We start from the raw sequence: 21138 nt of genomic DNA, 5'->3' as shown, positions 1-21138 counted from the left end.
CCTCCTCGGGTGGCCTGGCGAATAATTTGAATGAATTGGATTTACATACAAAATATTTTAAACAAAAAGTTTAAAAAGTGCAGAAATGATTTAGAATAGAAATAGAATAGAATAGAAAAAAAAAAGTTTGTCCAGTCTGAGATGAAGTAATTTTCAGTGCAGACACGGCAGGTTTCCGTCGTCTAGCAGAAGCTGCATTGCTGCAACAGCAGTCTCAACTTGTAGGCCTCAGCTTCATGTGGGTAAACAGGAGCAGGAAGTTGTAGGAAGTGGGGTGAGGGGTTAAGGGTGGCATTTCTGAACAGTCTAGCCATTGGGAGGTCCTCTTGTGTCTGGCTGCTCTCAGTCCTGGCCCCAAGTTTAGACAGAAATAAAGGGCTGCATCAGGAAGGGCATAAAAAATTGCACCAAATCAGGTATATAAACCAGAATGATCCACTGTGGTGACCAATAATTCACTGCTGTATCTACTTTTGATGACTGCCGTAAAGAAAGAATCTTCGACAGGTGTGATGATCAGTGGTGCTAAGTTTGTACCTCTATAATTGACAGAGGGACAAAAATATGGATAAAGTCCTCCCTTGAAAAACTGATCAGTAAAACTGTAGATATGAGACCTGGCATCTACATCATAGAAGGAGACCAAACCCTGCTCGTAATCCACAAACACCCCCACCTTCTGAGGAGCCTGTTTCAGTGTCAGGAGAACAGGAGGCGAGTCACAAGCCTCATATTCAGTCTTATTCTTCAGCCATACGATCCAGTATCCAAACTTCGGACTGATTATCACCTTCCCCTTTTTGTTAGTGGACACTCTGGTGACTCCTAAAGCCCAGTCTGTCTTTCTACAGACCTGCACCTCATAGTAAAATCTTCCTGAAGAAAATCCCTGCTTTCCCAGTACACAGGGGCAGCTAATGAACCTCTCCTGACTGTCAGGAAAATTCTGTCGTTTGTCTCCGTGTCTCACTTGTTTTCCATCATCAGACAGGATGAGTTTAGAATTTGCTGTATCGGGATCCAGAGTTATGTCCACTGAGAGAAAGAAAACAATAACATGTCTTTTAATGATATGGTTTTACAGTTTATTTCATTTTCATGCTTAACCACTGCACTGGCACTGGGTCCAGTTTCCTGGGAATTACTGGGCGGTTACACATCTCAGACAGGATGCTAATCCATCACACATATTACATAATAAAATAATAAGTTTCAATTAAATGAATCTTTGTTTATTTTTAGTAAGGTCTTAATTTATATTTAAGGTAACAGTGGGTCAGTAGCTACACAGAAACAAGCTAGCATGGCAGTACACACTCAACCCATTGGCAGTCAAGCCCCTGTAAAGCATATTACATAGTACAACAATCTGCAGTTACAGTGTATCACAAAAGTGAGTACACCCCTCACATTTCTGCTGATATTTAAGTATATCTTTTTTTTTTTTTTAATTTTTTATTTTATTTGCACATAAAGTCAGGTTCACAAGTACAGTTATCTTTGGGCATACATGTTAATAATTACCAATATACATGACACAGCAAAAAAAAAACCAACAAAACCAAACTACGAGATAATAGAATGGGTGAATGAATGAGACCAGTAGTTCAAGACAAGTCGAGATAGGACATCAACAGTTGCCATATCTCCCAGAATCTGTGTGTTTTCTGATGTAAGTTATATGTCAGTTGCTCCAGTGGGAGCACTGATGTAACCTGGTTTAGCCAGAAACCAACAGATGGAACCTGGGGAACTGACCATAAAAGTAAAATACATTTCTTAGCAAGAGATACTAAAATAAAAAATAAATGCCTTGTTTTACAGTCAAACACAGAATCTGTATCATGGTTCAACAGAAAAAGAGCAGGACAAAAGGTTAACTGGATCCTCAATATTTTCTCAAGTTCATGGTGCACCCCCTTCCAAAAAGACTGTATCTTGTCACATGACCAAAAACAGTGTAAATATGTCCCCTTTTCTTGTTTACATTTGAAGCAGAGACCAGAATAGTCAGGGGAAATCTTTTGAAGTCGAACTGGAGTGAGGTACATCTTATTAATAAATTTATAGTTGATTTCATGGGTTGATAGTGAGCCTAGTTTAGGATATAGGTCCCGCCATATGGTTTTCCAAGTATCATCATTTATATCTATTTCAAGGTCCCTTTCCCACAAACTCTTTAAGTGAGGTAGTGAAGAGATACAGGCATTAGACAGTAAGTTATATATATGTGAGACAAGTCCTTTTAGATTACAATGATTGTGTAGAAGTTCCTCTATCTCAGTTAGTTCTATTCTAAATTTATCCTTCACCTGTAAAAGTTTGATAAAATGGCGAATTTGCAAATACCTAAAAAATTCAAGTTTAGAAAACCCAAATTCTTCCTGAATCTGTGAGAAGGACTTCAGAACATCACCTGAGAACAATTGTGATATTTGTAAAATGCCTGCAGAACTCCACCTGGAGAGTCCTGTATTTGACAGTTGGTAGGGTATATCAGGGTTGTAGGCAATTGGTGACTTCAGTGATAAATACGGGGGGATCTTAAGGTATGACTTAGCATCTTTCCATGCCAAAAGTGTGTTAGATATTACAAAATTCTCAGAGAGGTGGCTCAATTTATGGAAACTATGTATAAATGGCAGTAGTTTGATTGGTAAGGGTGAACAACTTGTGGACTCTATATTTAGCCATAAAGATTCCCTCCTCTCGCTACCCCAAGTAACCATATTTTTAATCTGCGCGGACCAGTAATATAATTGAAAATTAGGTACACCAGCACCACCTCTATCTCTGGGTTTCATTAGAGTTACAAATTTGATCCTGGGTCTTTTATGATTCCAAATAAACCTAGAAAATACCTTATTGAGGTTTGCAAAAAAAGAAGCTTCCAAGTAGCAAGGTATGGACTGGAATAAGTAAAGAAGTCGTGGAAGGATATTCATTCTCAATACATTTATCCGACCAAAAAATGAAATTGGAAGAGAACACCAATTATTTAGCTCCGTCTTAATTGTGTTTATGAGAGGTGTGTAATTTTTGCTATAAAGATCCTTTAATAATGGACTGACAAATATTCCGAGATATCTAAAACCACTTTGCGTTAATGGAAAGGGACAATACGAGAAATTACTTGTGGCAATATTTAAGGGCATTGCTGAGGATTTGGAGATATTTATTTTATATCCAGAGACATTACCAAATTGTGTAAGGCATTCCAATAGGGCAAAGATTGATTGGGTTGGCTTAGACATATATATCAGAACATCATCAGCATAAAGAGATATTCTATGTTCTTCTTCTCCCACCACAATTCCTGAAAGGTCTTTATTCATCCTAATCATCTGGGCCAAAGGTTCTATTACCAGAGTAAAGAGCAAAGCTGAAAGTGGGCATCCTTGCCTTGTTCCCTTCTCAATTTTAAAGGGCTTTGACAATATGCCATTATTAGTTATTGCTGCGCTTGGATCTATGTATAGATGTCTGACAAGTTTAATAAAGTTATCCCCTAAATTATACCTTCTAAGGACAGTAAATAAAAAGGGCCATTCAACTCTATCGAATGCCTTTTCAGCATCTAGTGAAACTATAAGTGAGGGATTTTTATATCTTTGCACATGATCGATTATATTTAGCAGTCTACGTATATTATCAGATCCATATCTCTTCTTAACGAATCCACACTGATCAGGGTTGATGATTTGGGGTAAAACATTTTCCAATCTTCTGGCTAGTACTTTAGCAAATATCTTACAATCCACATTAAGCAGACTTATAGGTCTATAAGATGAACAGTCTTGTGGATCTTTATCTTTTTTAAGGATTAAGCAAATTGATGCTAATTTCCAAGTGTCTGGGACAGAGCCTTGATCCAACAAATGCTGGAGAGCAGGAAGTAAGATAGGCTGGAGTTCTGGCCAAAATTTTTTATAGAATTCAATTGGATAGCCGTCTGGTCCAGGTGCTTTATTGGAAGGTAAGGACTGGATCGCCTCCCAGACCTCTTCGGGAGTAATAAAGGTATTAAGTACATCCCTGTCTGTGTCTGAAATAGTGGGTAAATTTATATTATTAAGAAATAATGATATCTCATTTTCAGAAACCGCAGTTTGTGATTTATATAGGGACTTGTAGAATTCCCTAAAAGTGTCATTGATTTTTATAGGGTCATACATTATAGTGCCATCCAATCCTGTTAGAGATTTAACAGATTTTTCAGTTTGTTCCTTCCGTATTTGGTGTGCTAATAGTTTACCTGATTTGTTACCAGATTCATAGTATTTTTGTTTTGAGAAAAATAATAGTTTTTTAATATGATTTGTATGTTCCAAATTTAGCTTGGCTCTAGCATTACACAAAGACATCCAGTTGGATTGATTGGGTGATGTTTTATGTAGCTGCTCTAAATTAGTTACCTCCTTTTCCAGTTCTCTGCGTTTTATAGACAGAAGCTTTTTGTGGTATGATGAGTAAGATATTAGACGTCCACGTATTGTAGCTTTAGCAGCTTCCCAGAGCGTAGCAGATGACACTGGTGAATGTTTATTACTTTCCCAGTAATCGACAAGCCACTGTCGTACGTTGTTAACAAAACCATGATTGAGTAACAGAGAGGAATTAAATCTCCATGTTTTGCCACTATATGTGAAATTTGTGAGATTAATATCCATAAATACAGGAGCATGGTCTGATAATACTATTGAGCCTATCTGGCATGAAGATATCAAGTGGATGTAATTATTTGGCATGAAGATATAATCAATCCTTGAATATGAATTGTGAGGATTGGAGTAAAAAGTATAGTCCTTACTTGAGGGATTTAATTCCCTCCAAACATCTGCAATACCAAGCTCTTTACACAACTGATTAAGAATAGAAGAAGACTTAATATTCACAGTAGAATGAGATGTTTTATCCAAATCCTGGTTAAGAACACAGTTAAAATCCCCTGCCATGATGCCAATTCCTTTACAATACTGGTTGAATTGTAAGATAATATTAGACATGAAATGAGGGTTATCCTCATTTGGGGCATAGATGTTAAGCATTGTAATGTGATGTCCATAAAGATGGCCAGTGATTAGGATGAATCTACCCTCAGTATCCACCAGTTGGTGCTCCAGGGTAAATGGTAGATTTTTATGAATTAAAATAGCTGTCCCTCTTCTACTAGGGTTTAGTCTATATGCAGAGAAATATGCCTGTCCCACCCAACCCACACTTAATTTAAGATGTTCTTGTCTTGACAAATGTGTCTCTTGAAGGAAAGCTATCATTACTTTGTCCCTTTTTAAGGATGTGAGAATTTTTTTCCTTTTAATCACGTGTCTCAAACCTTTTACATTCCAGGTAATGAATTTAAGAGAGCTAGCCATGTATATAAAAACGTATCTTACTTAATGCCAGTATGCTCCAACAGAAATGTATTTGTACAACATTGCAAACCTGACGTGCTTTTAAGTTTAGATCGTAGAACTGGGAACAGTGAGAACAACCCCCCCTCCCCCACCCTAGCCCCGACTTCGAACAGCGAGGCACCCTACAGTCTGATTGGTCACAGTGCCCTGTCAGCATTAAATCAGATATTTCTCAAAACAGATGAACAGCAAAAAGCTCCCTCTCTATGTCTGTAAGACAGAATATAGAAGAGAAAGTCCAACTCACCCCAGAAAACTGTCCAGAGGAGAAAAGATATATACATATAAATTGTCCAGAACACAACAGCAAAGGTTAACTGGTTATCCAGCAACAAAAAGTTAGGCTAATCACAATATTATTTCAACAGAACGAAAGTTGCGTTTAGATTAGCCTGAATCTAAAACAGAGTAATTAACAATGTTATGCACCTTGCTCGTAACTTTGAATAAACACATATGAACATTAGTCAAACCTGAAGAAATCTGATTTCTTTTCGTCCGGACAATTTGTGAATCCCTGTCAATCAAATATTCTCAAATATGCCTCCAACATAAAAACCAATGCTCCGATGGTTTCTTAGGACTCCTTAACAGAGTTCAAGAAAGTTTGTACTGCGGCTGGTGATGGAAATACCAACATCTCATTTTTGTGCATGCAGCGCAGCTTCGCAGGATAAACAAATCCTCGGAACATCTTCAGATCTACAAGAGTCTTCCTCACCGCATAGAATTCCCTCCTTTTTCTTAGAACTTCAGATGACAGATCTTGAAAAAACCTTAAGCGGTTGTTTTCATATAAAACATCTCGTTTCGTGAGTGCCGCCCGGAGTACCATCTCTCTATCCGTGTAGCGGAGGAATCGTACCAGCACGCTGCGGGCAGGTGCCCCCGCGGATGGAGCAGGTGCCAGGGAGCGATGTGCCCGTTCTATTTCAAATTGCATGTCGGGTGATAAATCCAACCACTCCGGTAATTTTGTGCTCAGGAATTTGGCGAGAGTCATGCTTCCCTCAGCTTTCTCCGGTAAGCCCACGATTCTGATATTTTTACGTCGTCCTCTGTTTTCTAAGTCATCCAGTTTGGCCTGTAGCTGTGTGATATGGCTTTTCATTACAGAGAGTTGTCCCTCATGAGCTTGTGTACTATCTTCAGTCACCGAGACTCTGGCCTCGGCTTCTGTTAGCCTAGCCTCGTTCGATGCTACTCTCTCGGACAGTCCGATAAGTGATGTTTGCACAGATGATATTGACGTTGTAATGTTGTCTAGACGACTGTCCATGGCATCGAGACGATTTGAAATGGTACTCAATCGGGAGCTGACCTCTCGTATTTCAGCAAGCAAATCGTTGGCAGCTGTAGGTTGCAGCGCGTCCTCTTCGTGGTCAGCGATCTTTTTTTTGGTACTTCTTTGAGGTCTGGAGGATGTAAAAAGTGGGAAATCTCGTGTCTCCTGTGTGTCCGACATTTTGGCTTTACATTAGTTGGAGAACAGCTTGAACAAAAGGATTGCAACAGGGATTAAACTAAAAAATAAAAGTTAACTGGAGCGGAGCTCGCTTTCAGGCAGCCATCTCTCGCAGGGTCACGTGACACACCCCATAAGTATATCTTTTAATGGGACAACACTGACAAAATGACACTTTGACACAATGAAAAGTAGTCTGTGTGCAGCTTATATAACAGTGTAAATGTATTCTTCCCTCAAAATAACTCAATATACAGCCATTTATGTCTAAACCACCGGCAACATAAGTGAGTATACCCCTAAGAGACTACACCCCTAAATGTCCAAATTGAGCACTGCTTGTCATTTTCCCTCCAAAATGTCATGTGACTCGTTAGTGTTACTAGGTCTCAGGTGTGCATAGGGAGCAGGTGTGTTTAATTTAGTAGTACAGCTCTCACACTCTCTCATACTGGTCACTGAAAGTTCCAACATGGCACCTCATGGCAAAGAACTCTCTGAGGATCTTAAAAGACGAATTGTTGCGCTACATGAAGATGGCCAACAGCCTGAAACTGAGCTGCAGCACAGTGGCCAAGATCATCCAGTGTTTTAAAAGAGCAGGGTCCACTCAGAACAGACCTCGCGTTGGTCGTCCAAAGAAGCTGAGTGCACGTGCTCAGCGTCACATCCAACTGCTGTCTTTGAAAGATAGGCGCAGGAGTGCTGTCAGCATTGCTGCAGAGATTGAAAAGGTGGGGGGTCAGCCTGTCAGTGCTCAGTAGAGGTGGGCGATACCGGGAATTTTGGTATCGATCCGATACCAAGTAAATACAGGGCCAGTATCGCCAATATCGATCCGATACCGATAAAGCGGTTTATTTACTTTCATGTAGGGAAGAGCAGTGTGTCATGATTTATGAGGTGAATCATTAATGTGCTTTGACTAATAAATGATTTTGTGTTTATTAGGTAATCATGCACATGTAAAAACCCACTACAGTTTAATAATATTAATATTATATTATTATAATATAATAAATTGTGATGAATTCTCGGGCTTTTGTTGAGAAACAATAATATAATAAGAAAACATAATTCCCCCTCTTACTGCACTCTCTGGCTTTTTGTAAAATAAAGTACAGAAAAATATTGAAGAACGTCATTTCTTTTTTCATAGAAAGTTCTTTTGTTCATAAACAATAATGTAAAAAAAAAAAAATTTGTTTCACTGCACTTCTTCTCTGGCCTTAAACAAATTTAAGTACAACATTAAAACTGAAGAACAAATGTTTTAAAACTTTTTTTTTAATTTACTGATGAAAATATCCACTTCTTTGCATGTATTTTCCATGCTGTATGTAGTGTTGATTAGTCACGTGACGGCACGATGACACAGCGGAGCAGGAAGGAGGAGCAAAGTGTGTGTTAGATGAGAAAAAGCGCCGCACGTGCACACACGCACGCGTCTACTCTTGGAAATAACAGGAGGAACGTACTAAATGTAGCGGAGAAAAAAGTGAAACTAAAGTATAGATCCCATCACGCTAGTATCGATCCGATTCCGATACCAACGTTGGTATCGATACTATCGATATTTGGATCGATCCGCCCACCTCTAGTGCTCAGACCATACGCCGCACACTACATCAAATTGGTCTGCATGGCTGTCACCCCAGAAGGAAGCCTCTTCTGAAGTCTCTACACAAGAAAGACCGCAAACAGTTTGCTGAAGACATGTCAACAAAGGACATGGATAACTGGAACCATGTCCTATGGTCTGATGAGACCAAGATTAATTTGTTTGGTTCAGATGGTCTCAAGCATGTGTGGCGGCAATCAGGTGAGGAGTACAAAGATAAGTGTGTCATGCCTACAGTCAAGCATGGTGGTGGGAATGCCATGGTCTGGGGCTGCATGAGTGTAGCAGGTGTTGGGGAGTTACATTTCATTGAGGGACACATGAACTCCAATATGTACTGTGAAATACTGAAGCAGAGCATGATCCCTTCCCTCCGGAAACTGGGTCGCAGGTCAGTGTTCCAGCATGATAATGACCCCAAACACACCTCTAAGACGACCACTGCTTTATTGAAGAGGCTGAGGGTAAAGGTGATGGACTGGCCAAGCATGTCTCCAGACCTAAACCCAATAGAACATCTTTGGGGCATCCTCAAGCGGAAGGTGGAGGAGCGCAAAGTCTCGAATATCCGCCAGCTCCGTGATGTCGTCATGGAGGAGTGGAAAAGCATTCCAGTGGCAACCTGTGAAGCTCTGGTAAACTCCATGCCCAGGAGAGTTAAGGCAGTTCTGGGAAATAATGGTGGCCACACAAAATATTGACACTTCAGGAACTTTCACTTAGGGGTGTACTCACTTTTGTTGCCGGTGGTTTAGACATTAATGGCTGTATATTGAGTTATTTTGAGGGAAGAATAAATTTACACTGTTATATAAGCTGCACACAGACTACTTTTCATTGTGTCAAAGTGTCATTTTGTCAGTGTTGTCCCATGAAAAGATATACTTAAATATCTGCAGAAATGTGAGGGGTGTACTCACTTTTGTGATACTCTGTATACTATAGTGACTACTGTACTTCAAAAGCTCAAATACTTAAATGGGGCAGGGCCAAATTTACCAACCATCCAAGAGTGTCTTGTGTATTTGGGTAGGAGGAGTGTATTTTACTGAGTTCAATTATTAAGGTTGGTGTATTTCAGAGCTTAGGTTTTGTAAGAAAAAAAAAACATATTGTATTTGATGACCTGCAAATGAGCCAAGTGTAACAAAAAGCCTAAGTTGAATGAAATGATTGGGATGGGCTATACTGCTTTAGGACATCAGCAAGATATGTGGATGCTAAACCGTTTAGGAAATGTACTGTTGTTAGCAGGATTTTTTAAACCATATGGAACTTACCAAGCAGTCAATACATTATACCGGTTGATTGGTGCTGGACTTGCTGGATTTTTCTAGAGTTACACTGGTTGTATGTGCTGTATGTATTTATTTATGTGTATTGCCATCTATTGGTGAAAAGTGTGCACTGCATTCGGCAACTTCAGCTGAAGCGTTTGTAGTTCATGTCATTCTTTCATTTTTACTAACCAATTAAATCTGGTCATAGACGCTGTGGGTTTGGTGCCACCCAGAAGCACTGGGCACAAGTCAAGAACTGGCAGACATGGGGAGGGTTAAAGTAGCCAATTCACCTTCTGCATGTTTTTGGGAGTTTGTAGAAAACCAGAGTACCAAAAAAGACACCAACATAGCCACAAAAGAAAAAAGAAAAGAGAAAGATAGAGAGGAAGAAAGCCAACTTCAGTTTTAAAATTGGATGTCAAGCAAGCTCATATTTAGGGGTTTGCATACTTTTAGCATCACAGTGTATTTTGTAAAAAAATGAGAGCCACTCACCTGCATATTGCTGAATTCTCTTCAGATCTGTTTGAAAAAGAATAATGACGTTTTCATTTTATTTCCATGTGTAAAATGCTTGTGTTGAATAGCAGAGAATTAGACTCACAACAGCAAAAACAAACAGATAGACCACAAAGCAATGACCTTTAGTGAAGGGTTTAAAAAAAGAAACAAATCCAGAATTAATCTGATGCATCAAGTATGTATTTCTGTTTTTAAGACAGCAAATATGTTTAATATCTTCCTTTCTATTATTCAGAATGCACAATTTCCTATTGATTAACTATGTACTTACCATATGTTGTAAACCTCTTTATTTCTTCATCACAAGACTCCAGAAGATGAACCAGTGATGTCTTTAGAGTCTTCACACTCTCATCAGACTTAATACTGGTCTTAGTCCAGTCTTTGGTTGGAGAACTGCGCAGGGACGAGTAAATCTACAGTACAGCAGTAGACAGGATAAATTACTCATCTCATATGCACTTTATTTAGTTCTACAACATGCTAGACTCCATCATTCTTGTTCATCATCATCTGAATCTCTGCTTGTGTTATATACAGCTGATATTCTGTCTGATATTTACATCTAGTCATTCCCAGTTACAGATGAATTTACTGACCCTTGCACTATCACAGATCTGATCCCCAGATCACCACACACCCATTTAGACGAGGGCAGTGATAGCTTAGTGGTTAAGGTCCTGGACTAGTAATCAGAAGGTTGCTGGTTCAAGCCCCTCCACTGCTAGGTTGCCACTGTTGGGCCCCTGAGCAAGGCCCTTAAGCCTCAATTGCTCAAAATTGTGTTAGTGTTAGTCATAATTGTAAGTTTCTTTAGATTAAAAGCATCTGCTAAATGCTGAAAATGTAAATGTAGACGTGTCTGATCTGTGATCGCTTCTTATCACCTGCCAGTGTTGGGTTCCCACACAATACAATAATAATACTAAATAAAATAAACATAATAATAATAATAATAATAATAATAACAACAATAATAAAAATTATTATTATTATTCAATAATAATAATAATTCAATAATAATAAATAGAATAATACAATAAATATTTTATGGGGGCCCTAAGCATGCATGTTTACTGCTTCTTACAAAAAATAATCCTGTTAGTTACACAGAAATGAATTCTTACAAAACCTTTGATTTCTTTGATTTCTAAAAATCTTCATTATATAAGACATTATTTTTTAAGTTTGTCCCACCTTATTAACACGTCTTTCATTTTTGGTAGAAACATCACTGTGGTTCTTGTCTTCTTTGCCACAAAACCTCTCCATGGTGTTCCCGTGTTTCTGATGAAAGTGAATCTCAAAGTTCTCCACATCGTCACTGAGTTTTCCATCACTGAGTTTACCTGAGGGCTTATAAGCCATCATAAGAGTGTTACAGTTAGAAACCACAAAATTTAGACACGACTTTAGAGTCTTAATCATTTCCTGAGCACAGATTCACTCAAGTGCTGCTGGATCTCAGGTAAACGAACTCAGTTCAGAAACCAAAAATTCCACTGAGCATTTAAGGGGATTCCTCATTATGAGCATGACATCAGAAATGTGATTTGTACTAGCGACGCTCGAGAAAGAACAACAGGTGTGCAGGTGGGTGTGTCTATAATAACACAGGTACAGTCTTGTGAAAAAGTATTTGTACCCTTCAAATTTCCTGTATTTATTTTGTAAAGTTCAAACACTAAATGGTCTAAGAGCCTCAAACTAAATGTAATATACAATAAGGAGCACATTAGGAAATACAACACAGTTTATATGAGCATTTTATTATTATAAAAAGCATGTAACTGATATTGTGACCCTTGTGAATAACAGGTTGTCATTTTAGGCAGAAAAAACTGCAACCACTTTCAATGATTAAAAATGAGTCTTTTACATGTTCTTACATTTTAATATTGCTTAGAATTAATTCCATTATAAGAATTTAAAGCATGAACTGGCTTTTAAGTGGCTTCCACAGCATCCCATTATGCCAAGACTTTAACAAAACCATTTGAGCTACTCCCACAGACTTAATATTTTACTTTGTAATATTTTGTTTAAGTAAAATTCCTGTTTTTACTCTTCATGGCAATTAACTCAGCCTATATACATCATGTAACATCATCTTTATCTTTCTATTTCATTTCTACAGAAGGAATTTCAGACTGGAGATCGTGTTCCTCTAAAAGGATGTGGATTCTCGGAAACTGATTTTCATCACCTGTCATTTTCCATCATGCCACCACGCCCAGTTTACTGATCTGTTATTGTGGTTCAGTACCAGTTTTTCTGCACTAAATGGCACAGTTGTTCACAGTGAACTCCAGTGCCAGCGAGTAGACATGTACACATCCAACAGAGCACCATTAAATCCATTATTTAAAAATGACAGGTTTATGGCACGACAGCAACTTTGGCTGGAGGAATCTGTCCACCAAAGCTCAGAGACTATAGTCAGAGAAGCAACCAAGGAGCAAAAGGCAACTCTGGAGAAGTTGAAGAAAATGTAAGTGAATGAGAAAGAGGATTAATCACTGAATCACAGATGGTAGAAGCTTCAGTCACAACAACTGTTGAACTGGCTATTGTTAAGGCACGTTCACGTGTGGTGTACTGTATACCAAGGACAGTACAGGTCTATGTGCATCTAGTGGCACTGCACTGGATTTTACAAAATCCATTTCAGACTGACCTGTTGAACAGTGCTCTGCTCATCATTAAAATACCCCTGAGTGAAGATCTTTTGTTGGAGGGATGGTGTTTTGTTACTACAGTAGAAACAAACATTTGTACACTTCATTATGATTGTAGGTTTTATAATAATATATTTTTATTACTATATAACTTTATTAGTTAGGGTTTCTAATAAAACTATTATTATAGAAATATGAAAAATGATGAAGATGCAAAATTCATTAAATACCCTGCATGACTAAATCATTTTTGTAGTACAGAGGGACCTTGTAACTCAACGTCCTTTAAACTCAAAGTCCTTAAATCTCAACGAGACCCTTATAGCATCTTCATTATTTTTTATATTTGTATATTAATAACTTTATTACATTTGTACCCTTAAACTCGACGTGTGTGCGACAGCCACTCTGTGACCCTTGTGAATAACAGGTTGTCATTTTAGGCAGTAAAAACTGCAACCACTTTCAATCATTAATGTTCATTCACATTTCCTCACATTTCAGTATTGCTTAGAATTAATCCCATTATAAAAACTCATGAACTGGGGCGGCACGGTGGCTTAGTGGGTAGCACTGTCGCCTCACAACAAGAAGGTCCTGGGTTCGATCCCCAGGTGGGGCGGTCCGGGCCCTTTCTGTGCGGAGTTTGCATGTTCTCCCCCTGTCCGCGTGGGTTTCCCCCGGGTACTCCGGTTTCCTCCCACAGTCCAAAAACATGCCACCAGGTTAATTGGAAACACAGAATTGTCCTATAGATACCTAGCCGCTAGATGCACTAGTGCATTGTAGTGCCGGTCCCAAGCCCGGATACATTAGGGAGGGTTGTGTCAGGAAGGGCATCCGGCGTAAAAACTGTGCCAAATCAATGAGCGATCATGAGGATGACTCGCTGTGGCGACCCCTGAAAAAAAAGGGAAAAAGCCGAAAGAAGAAGATAAAAATTCATGAACTGCCCTTTAAAGATCTATCCAGAGTATCATATCATGTTAATCATTTAACAAAACCATATTTAAGCTACTTCCACATACTTTGTGATATTTGGTTTTTACTCTTCATGGCAATTAACTCAGCCTACATACATCATGTAACATCATCTTTATCTTTCTATTTCATTTCCACAAAAGGAATTTCAGACTGGAGATCGTGTTCCTCTAAAAGGATGTGGATTCTCGGAAACTGATTTTCATCACCTGTCATTTTCATCTGAGTTACATCATGCCACCACGCCCAGTTTACTGATCTGTTATTGTGGTTTAGTACCAGTTTTTCTGCACCAGTTGGCACAATTGCTTACAGTGAACTCCAGTGCCAACGAGGGGGATGAGAATGTCCTTCACGATTTAGACACGATGTGCCTTACATGGGTATTTACCTTCTTTCTTTTTATTCTTACATTTTGCAGTATTACAACCTGAAATTAAAATAACCTGAAATGGGATTCATCTGCACAAAATAACCCATAACACTGAAAATAATTAGATAAATCTATTACAAATAAATTACTAAATTAGTTTTGGCTCCAGATACATCAGTGCTGTGTTCCTTAAATAGAGGCTACTTATTTATTTTTAATTATTTTTCTTACTTTTTCTCAATTTTATTACTTTAAAATTTAATTATTAGCAATGTTAAGGTAACTCTTTTGTACAGCTGTGACATACATTGCAATTGTTTGTACTCATAGTATTAGTTTACCAAGGAGCTCATTTCTTCGTTTGGCTGTTTTCTTTTTTTGTATACCAAAAGGACAGTACAAGCTTATGTGCATCTAGTGGCACTGCATTGGATTTTACAAAGTTAAAAACAATTAAAAATGCTCGAACCCAGGACCTTCTTGCTGTGAGGCGACAGTGCTACCCACTTAGCCACCGTGCCGCCCCACATTTATAAAAAATGTAAACATAGGATTAGGGTTGAAATACATAAATTAAACTATAAAATAAATAAGCATTTTTTATTATACAACATTTTGAACAGCTTGATAAAAAGCCACAACAGACAGTTAATGTTTTTATTAACACATCTTTCATTAACATTGAAATACAGTTATAAAACCCAGTGCATACAAGCTGATTAGGGTGTAGTTGATTCCGGAATGTTGCGGAATCCACCATTTTCTCTACATGTCTATTTCATCCTGAGGCCCTCACACATTAAAAGGACCCCTCATGCCAGGGTCTGTTAATCTCAGGATTTTACAACCCCAAAAGAGAATCTCAAGCTTCTTCCCCCACACTTACAAGCATCCTGCGTCTGCTGCATTCCCCATTCATGGACCCACAAGGACTAAAATCCATCAGTATTACAGCTCCACACACCTCAGGCCAAGCTTAGTTCACCAACTGGTACAAGAGGAACAGACCCCCAATCTACTTCCTCCATTGTGCATGCAAAAGCATTCTTCACCACAAAATCCCAACTGGAGACATCTGGACATTCACAGACAACATACAAAAAGATAATTTACTCCCCCCAACCAAGCACACACACACACATTTAGAATTCCAGTCACCAGTGGCCATGACCTACCAGATATGGAAAATAAGAAAGACGGGTCAATTTTACCAATGACAATCCAGCAATTGTCTTTAGTCTCCTCATAATTATACCTGTTATGTGTCATTTATATTCTCTTACTCATATTGACACAAAAATATAGTGTTAAGAATTATGTAAGAGCCTCTGTACCAGCTCACAAAATATCCTGAGCCTTTTTTAATCCGTTTGATACTTCATGACTTTGCTTCATTTCATGGAAACTGCAAATAAATAATATTTTTATATTTATATTTTTATAGAGTTATACAAAGGACTCGATGTTTCAATCCCAAGTAGTACAGTTGAGACCTTGCTAGGACCACCCAGTGATGTTACTCTACACGACACATCGTCAGTTGTGTACCCCAGTATCTTTAGGTGTTTCGGCCATTTATCACAAGACACCCTCCTCTGTGGCAGGCCCACCACAGGCTGATCAGACCTGGGTGTGTGTCGCATAGGAACTGGGTGGTCACTTTGCCCCCCATGCCATTTCCTTTCTTCGCACCCACAGCCAGTGACTACTTCTCTCAGCTGTGGTGGCAAGCTCTTTGATGGTTCTCCTCTGAGCTTGCCCTCTGACACCCACCTCTTTCAGGAGCCTTATGGTGGAGTTAGCCACAAACCCCCTACAGCCCACCTCCACTGGACACACCAGCACTGTCCATCCCCGCTCTTCTACCTGGGCTGCAAGGTCAGAATATCGCAACCTTTTCCTTTCATAAGCCTCATCAATGGCTTCCTCCCAGGGCACCGTGAGCTCGATGATATAAACACGGCGACAGGAGTTGGACCACAAAACCAGGTCTGGGCGCAAGCTTGACACAGCAATGTTCGGTGGAAACACTAGGCTCTTGTCAAGGTCAGCCCGCAATTGCCAGTCCCTGGCAGTACCCATGAGGCTTGAAATTGTGGGAGGGGCTCTGGTTGGTTGTCTTTCACCCTCCCGAATAAAGGCTGTTGACGTTTGGGCCTCTTGATACGCATTAAGTGGAGCAGCATTTGTGGCGGTTCTTTTCTCTTCTATGGCTGAGGCCAGACAACGCAGCACTTGATTGTGGCGCCAGGTGTATCTGCCTTGAGACAGGGAGGTCTTGCAGCCCACAAGAATGTGCTTGAGGCCTGCTGGGGCTGAGTACAAGGAACACGCCGGGTCCTCGCCAAGCCACAGGTGTAAGTTTGCTGGCGTAGGCAGAATGTCATAAGTGGCCTTTATGATAAAGCTTAGCCTGTTAGACTCCATATTCCATAGCTCGCTCCAGGAGATTTTCTTTTTGGCAATTCCATCCCATCTCATCCACCGTCCTTGCTGCGGCTGACTGACTGCTCTGACGCACCTGGATGCTTCCTCTTGCCTTCGAATCTCCTCCACCACCATTCGACGGCGCTCTGCTGGAGAAGCTTTCCCCCAGGTAGGGGGAATATACTGATATTGTGTTCTAAACACCCCAAAAGTTATACACCTCTGTTTGGAGACCCCAGCTAGAATACATGATACATGACCCCAGCTAGAATACATAGAATACAAGTATTCTGTCTGGTGCTGAGGGTACAGCTGACTCCTAGACCTCACACTCACAGACCTTTACAAAATCTTCAACCTCTCCAGTTACTTTCGTTTTTTCCCACACAACACTGCAGTCTCTGAGACCCCAAAGAACAAGGCAGTAAAGTCAACAGAACAAATGATTAATATTTAACCTGGATACATTAGCATAGTTAGCCAGTTTTGGTAGCCTTGAGCAACCAGCAGTAAATCAAAATACAGCATCCTTACACTAAATCAAGATACCCAGAAAATAACACCAGGAGTCCAGGAGGTTTGAGTCAGTAACAGTTTTGTACTTTATTACGTTTCTCCACAATTAAACAAAATGAGGTTTAAACTCAGCTCCCAATTCAAATCAGTTTTGTACAGAAAATGATTTGAGATCAGAAAAAGGTAAAAGACTGGATTTAATTTTTCCATAAAATCAAAGTAAATATAGATAAAATGCAGATCAATAATCAGTGATTCTGCTAAAATCTGGAAATTGCATTTACAGTGACATTGATAATTATTGGCAACCCTGGTCAAAATGTAATGAAATGGTAAACATTTCAGCTTTTGGTGAACCAGTTTTATCTCACACTGAAAAATGAGGGAAAAAAATCCAACCTTTAATTAAAGTACTTTTTGCTAATAATTGCAGCACATATGGGTGTATTACGTTAAAATAATGACTTACTGATAAGTGATTTTCTTGTTGTGGTTCAGTGTGTTACAGCCTCATTAAATTAAGGGTCATGATAAATGAAACCGTACATAAAAGTCATCAGCATGAAGTTAAGTGATTACAAACACAATAAGGATAAACTATGAATTCGGACCAGAACATAACAGGGGTGAGCAAAGATCAACACAACAAACAAAACAGCTAAATTAGGAACCCTCAAACTAACCCTAGAAAATAAAGAAAACAAAGTACAATGCTAAACCTAACTCCATAAATAAATAAACAGAGATCATAACAGTAAAACAAAATGGCACTTACCCCCTACAAAATATGGTCCATCTAATCACTTAACAAATGAATGCACCACAAAACAAAATCAAACAATTGGTTTGGCAGAAGAGCAAAGTGAAGCAACAGGTGAACAGCCCACAGTCTTTCCAAATCTGCCTCTTCTTCATGTCCCCAAGGTAGCTCTTTTATCTCTGGAGCACCCCCCCCCACCAAAGCCAATCAGAAGTGCTATGGAAAACCTGGAATTTAGGGACAGGGAAAGACAGAAGAAAAGGAAACTTAAACTAACGACCTCTAAGGTCGTAACAAGTGTGAGATTAAGCTATTTAACCCGTTTTTACTCATCTTTACTAGAGGGTTCAGTAATTATAGAGGTGACTGTAGCTCCCAAGGACATAATCACAATATACAGTGTATTCAGATGAGCTCAAAATGCCCCGCCCCCACTTACGGATGTAAAAATTATTATTAAAAAAAGTTCCATTTAGTAACTTTGCACAAAGTTGTGATCCATCAGTTGTTAATATTTATTTTTTCACACATGGGCAGTTAGTGTTGGATAGTCTTTTATTTTTCACAGCTCTGTATAAGTAGTGCTTAATAATTCTTAAAAATGTCTTCAAATGTTTCACTTTTAAAAGAAAATCTTCATAAATGTATCACTGCCTCACATGAGATTCTAAAATCACCCAAACAGTTTAATGTTACACTTTCATGTAAATTTTATATTTAATTTGTTGAATCTGACAGTTTCACTGTTGATCCTGGACAAACCCAAAACCCCGGGTAGAGGGGCTGAGTGAACGTGGTCTGAACTCTGTGGAAGAGCTTCATTGTATCAGAGACGCTGTAGTAGGACAGAGTTCCTGCTCTGTAATCCACATACACTCCTATTCTAGAGGAACTTGGCATTATGGGTATTTCAGTTGTTTTGTTATTGTGCAGGAATAAAAATCTGGATGGAGAACGTAACAACCTCCAGGACTGATCGTTATATCCAAACACACACTCATAACCACGTCCCTTCCTGCTGATGCTTTTATATGCCACTGCTATATAAACCCCATCATTCCCACTCCACTCAACCTCCCAGTAACAGCGTCCACTCACACTCTCTCTACACAGAACCTGAGAGTAATGATCAAATCTATCTGGATGATCAGGATACGACTGTTCTGATGTACCACAGGTCGCCACTTTGTTCTCCTCAGATGGACTGAGACGTTCATTTACTGTGTTTGGATCCAGTGTGAACCAACAGAAATCTAGAGATGAAAACAACATAAACCAATTAACATAGAAGAGAGAGTGTGTATGTGTTTGCGTGTGTGTGTGAGAGTGTGTTTGAGTGTGTGTGTGTGATGTCTGTGCAGGGTCGTGAGTCACACACTACACTAACACACACCAACACACCACTAACACACACCTACACATTATCTACACACACCAACACACCAACACACCACCTACACACACCAACACACCACCTACACACACCAACACACCACCTACACACCCCTAACACACTAACACACATCAACACACCACTAACACACACCTACACATTTTCTACACACACCAACACACCACCTACACACACGACACACCACTACAGACACCGACACACCCCGACACACCACTAACACACACCAACACACCACCTACACACATCGACACACCACTAACACACACCGACACACAATTAACACACACCGACACACCACCTAACCACTTTACACACCTTCTACACACACCGACACACCACTAACACACACCTACACACACCACCTACACACACTGACACATCACTAACACACACCTACACACCACCTACACACACTGACACACCACTAACAGACACCAACACACCACCTACACACCACTTTTGGTTAATTTTGGTTGTTATTTTCTATTTTATTTTATTTTGTAAATCTGTATATAAGCTTTGGCCATACAAATGTCTATATTATTCATGCCAATAAGGCTTCCTTTGAATTTGTAAGTGTGTGTGTGAGAGCACATAGGAGCAAAGGACAGTTTTAAAATAATCATTTAAATAATCTGATTTAATAATTCCACTATTAAAAGCAGACTGAGCACAAATAAAATCCATGGGAGAGTCACAAGGTAAAATCAACAGTAACTAAGAGAGACAAAGCCTCGTCTCTCATTTACCAATATAAAAACCCTCAATCACCCCTAAGCTTTATGGAATTACATTTCAGCATTTAGCAGACGCTTTTATCCAAAGCGACTTACAGTTATGAATAAACACAATTTTTGAGCAATTGAGGGGTAAGGGCCTTGCTCAGGGCAACGCGACCCAACAGTGGCAACGCGACGGTAGTGGGGCTTGAACCGGCAACCTTTTGATTACTAGTCCAGTACCTTAACCACTGAGCTATCACTGCCCTGTAATGTTCTGTGGAGCTTTTTAAAAAACTTGGGTCCTGTTACACCTGCAATGAAGCTAAAACAACATTTTGCAATGAAAACATCTGACAAACAGGCAGTCATGGTGGTGATAGTGTGATGGCGTTGGAATGCTTTGCTGCTTCAGGGCTGAAAAATGTCTGGTCATCGGTTCATAATTTAAAGATCAAACACTTGCGTAAAACAAAAACCAACAATTCCAAATAAGATCAAATCGTTGTCAAAATGACTGAAAAAACAGTTTAGATTTTGGATAGAACTGATCAAATCTGGATTTGAACCCAATTGAGGTGCTGTAGCATCTGAAAAAGTGAAGTGTAACAATTATGTAAAAACAGAGGTAACTGGGGGGTGCAAATACTTTTTCACAGACCTGTTTATGTTTGTGAGAAACTTACATTGTAGAAAATCTTCTCTGGTTTGAGGTGGAAGGATCTGAACTTCCTTCACTGCATAAAGAGTTACAGAACAATCACTAATCACAGTAAATAAATATTAACATCAAAAAGTGTTGTGTGTATGGTCAGTAAGAAGTTGCATGTTCTCCCAGTGTTTGTCTAAAGTCTGAGTAACTGACCAAGTGTGAGTGTGTGTCACAATGCAGTGTGTATTCCTACCTTTTGAGCAGTATTTCATTTAACCCTGGACTAGCTGTGACCTTGACTAGTTTATGG

General features: G+C 39.3%; 2 protein-coding genes across 2 annotated transcripts in view; both read right to left on the bottom strand.

The window, feature by feature from the left end:
• Positions 1-139: 139 nt before the first annotated feature.
• On the bottom strand, positions 140-11736 carry LOC134312003 (E3 ubiquitin-protein ligase TRIM21-like). Its single transcript, XM_062993651.1, has 4 exons — positions 11506-11736; positions 10580-10724; positions 10282-10308; positions 140-1035 (listed from the first exon to the last, which is right to left on the bottom strand). The coding sequence occupies exons 1-4, from the start codon at positions 11734-11736 to the stop codon at positions 413-415; spliced, it is 1026 nt and encodes a 341-aa protein (XP_062849721.1). The 3' UTR covers positions 140-412.
• Positions 11737-18685: 6949 nt separating this feature from the next.
• Positions 18686-21138, bottom strand: part of LOC134312002 (uncharacterized) — a 42211-nt gene continuing 39758 nt past the window's right edge. The window contains exons 19-20 of the mRNA XM_062993650.1: positions 20863-20913; positions 18686-19296 (exon numbers count right to left, since the gene is read on the bottom strand). Of these exons, the coding sequence (XP_062849720.1) occupies positions 18761-19296; positions 20863-20913 (587 nt within the window). The 3' untranslated portion in view covers positions 18686-18760. The remainder of the gene's footprint in view (positions 19297-20862; positions 20914-21138) is intronic.

Source organism: Trichomycterus rosablanca, chromosome 4 (genome assembly GCF_030014385.1).
Source record: "Trichomycterus rosablanca isolate fTriRos1 chromosome 4, fTriRos1.hap1, whole genome shotgun sequence".
In the NCBI taxonomy this organism is placed as follows: domain Eukaryota; kingdom Metazoa; phylum Chordata; class Actinopteri; order Siluriformes; family Trichomycteridae; genus Trichomycterus; species Trichomycterus rosablanca.
The sequence above is the reverse complement of the archived record's forward strand: the minus strand, read 5'-3'. Positions and strand labels throughout refer to the sequence as shown.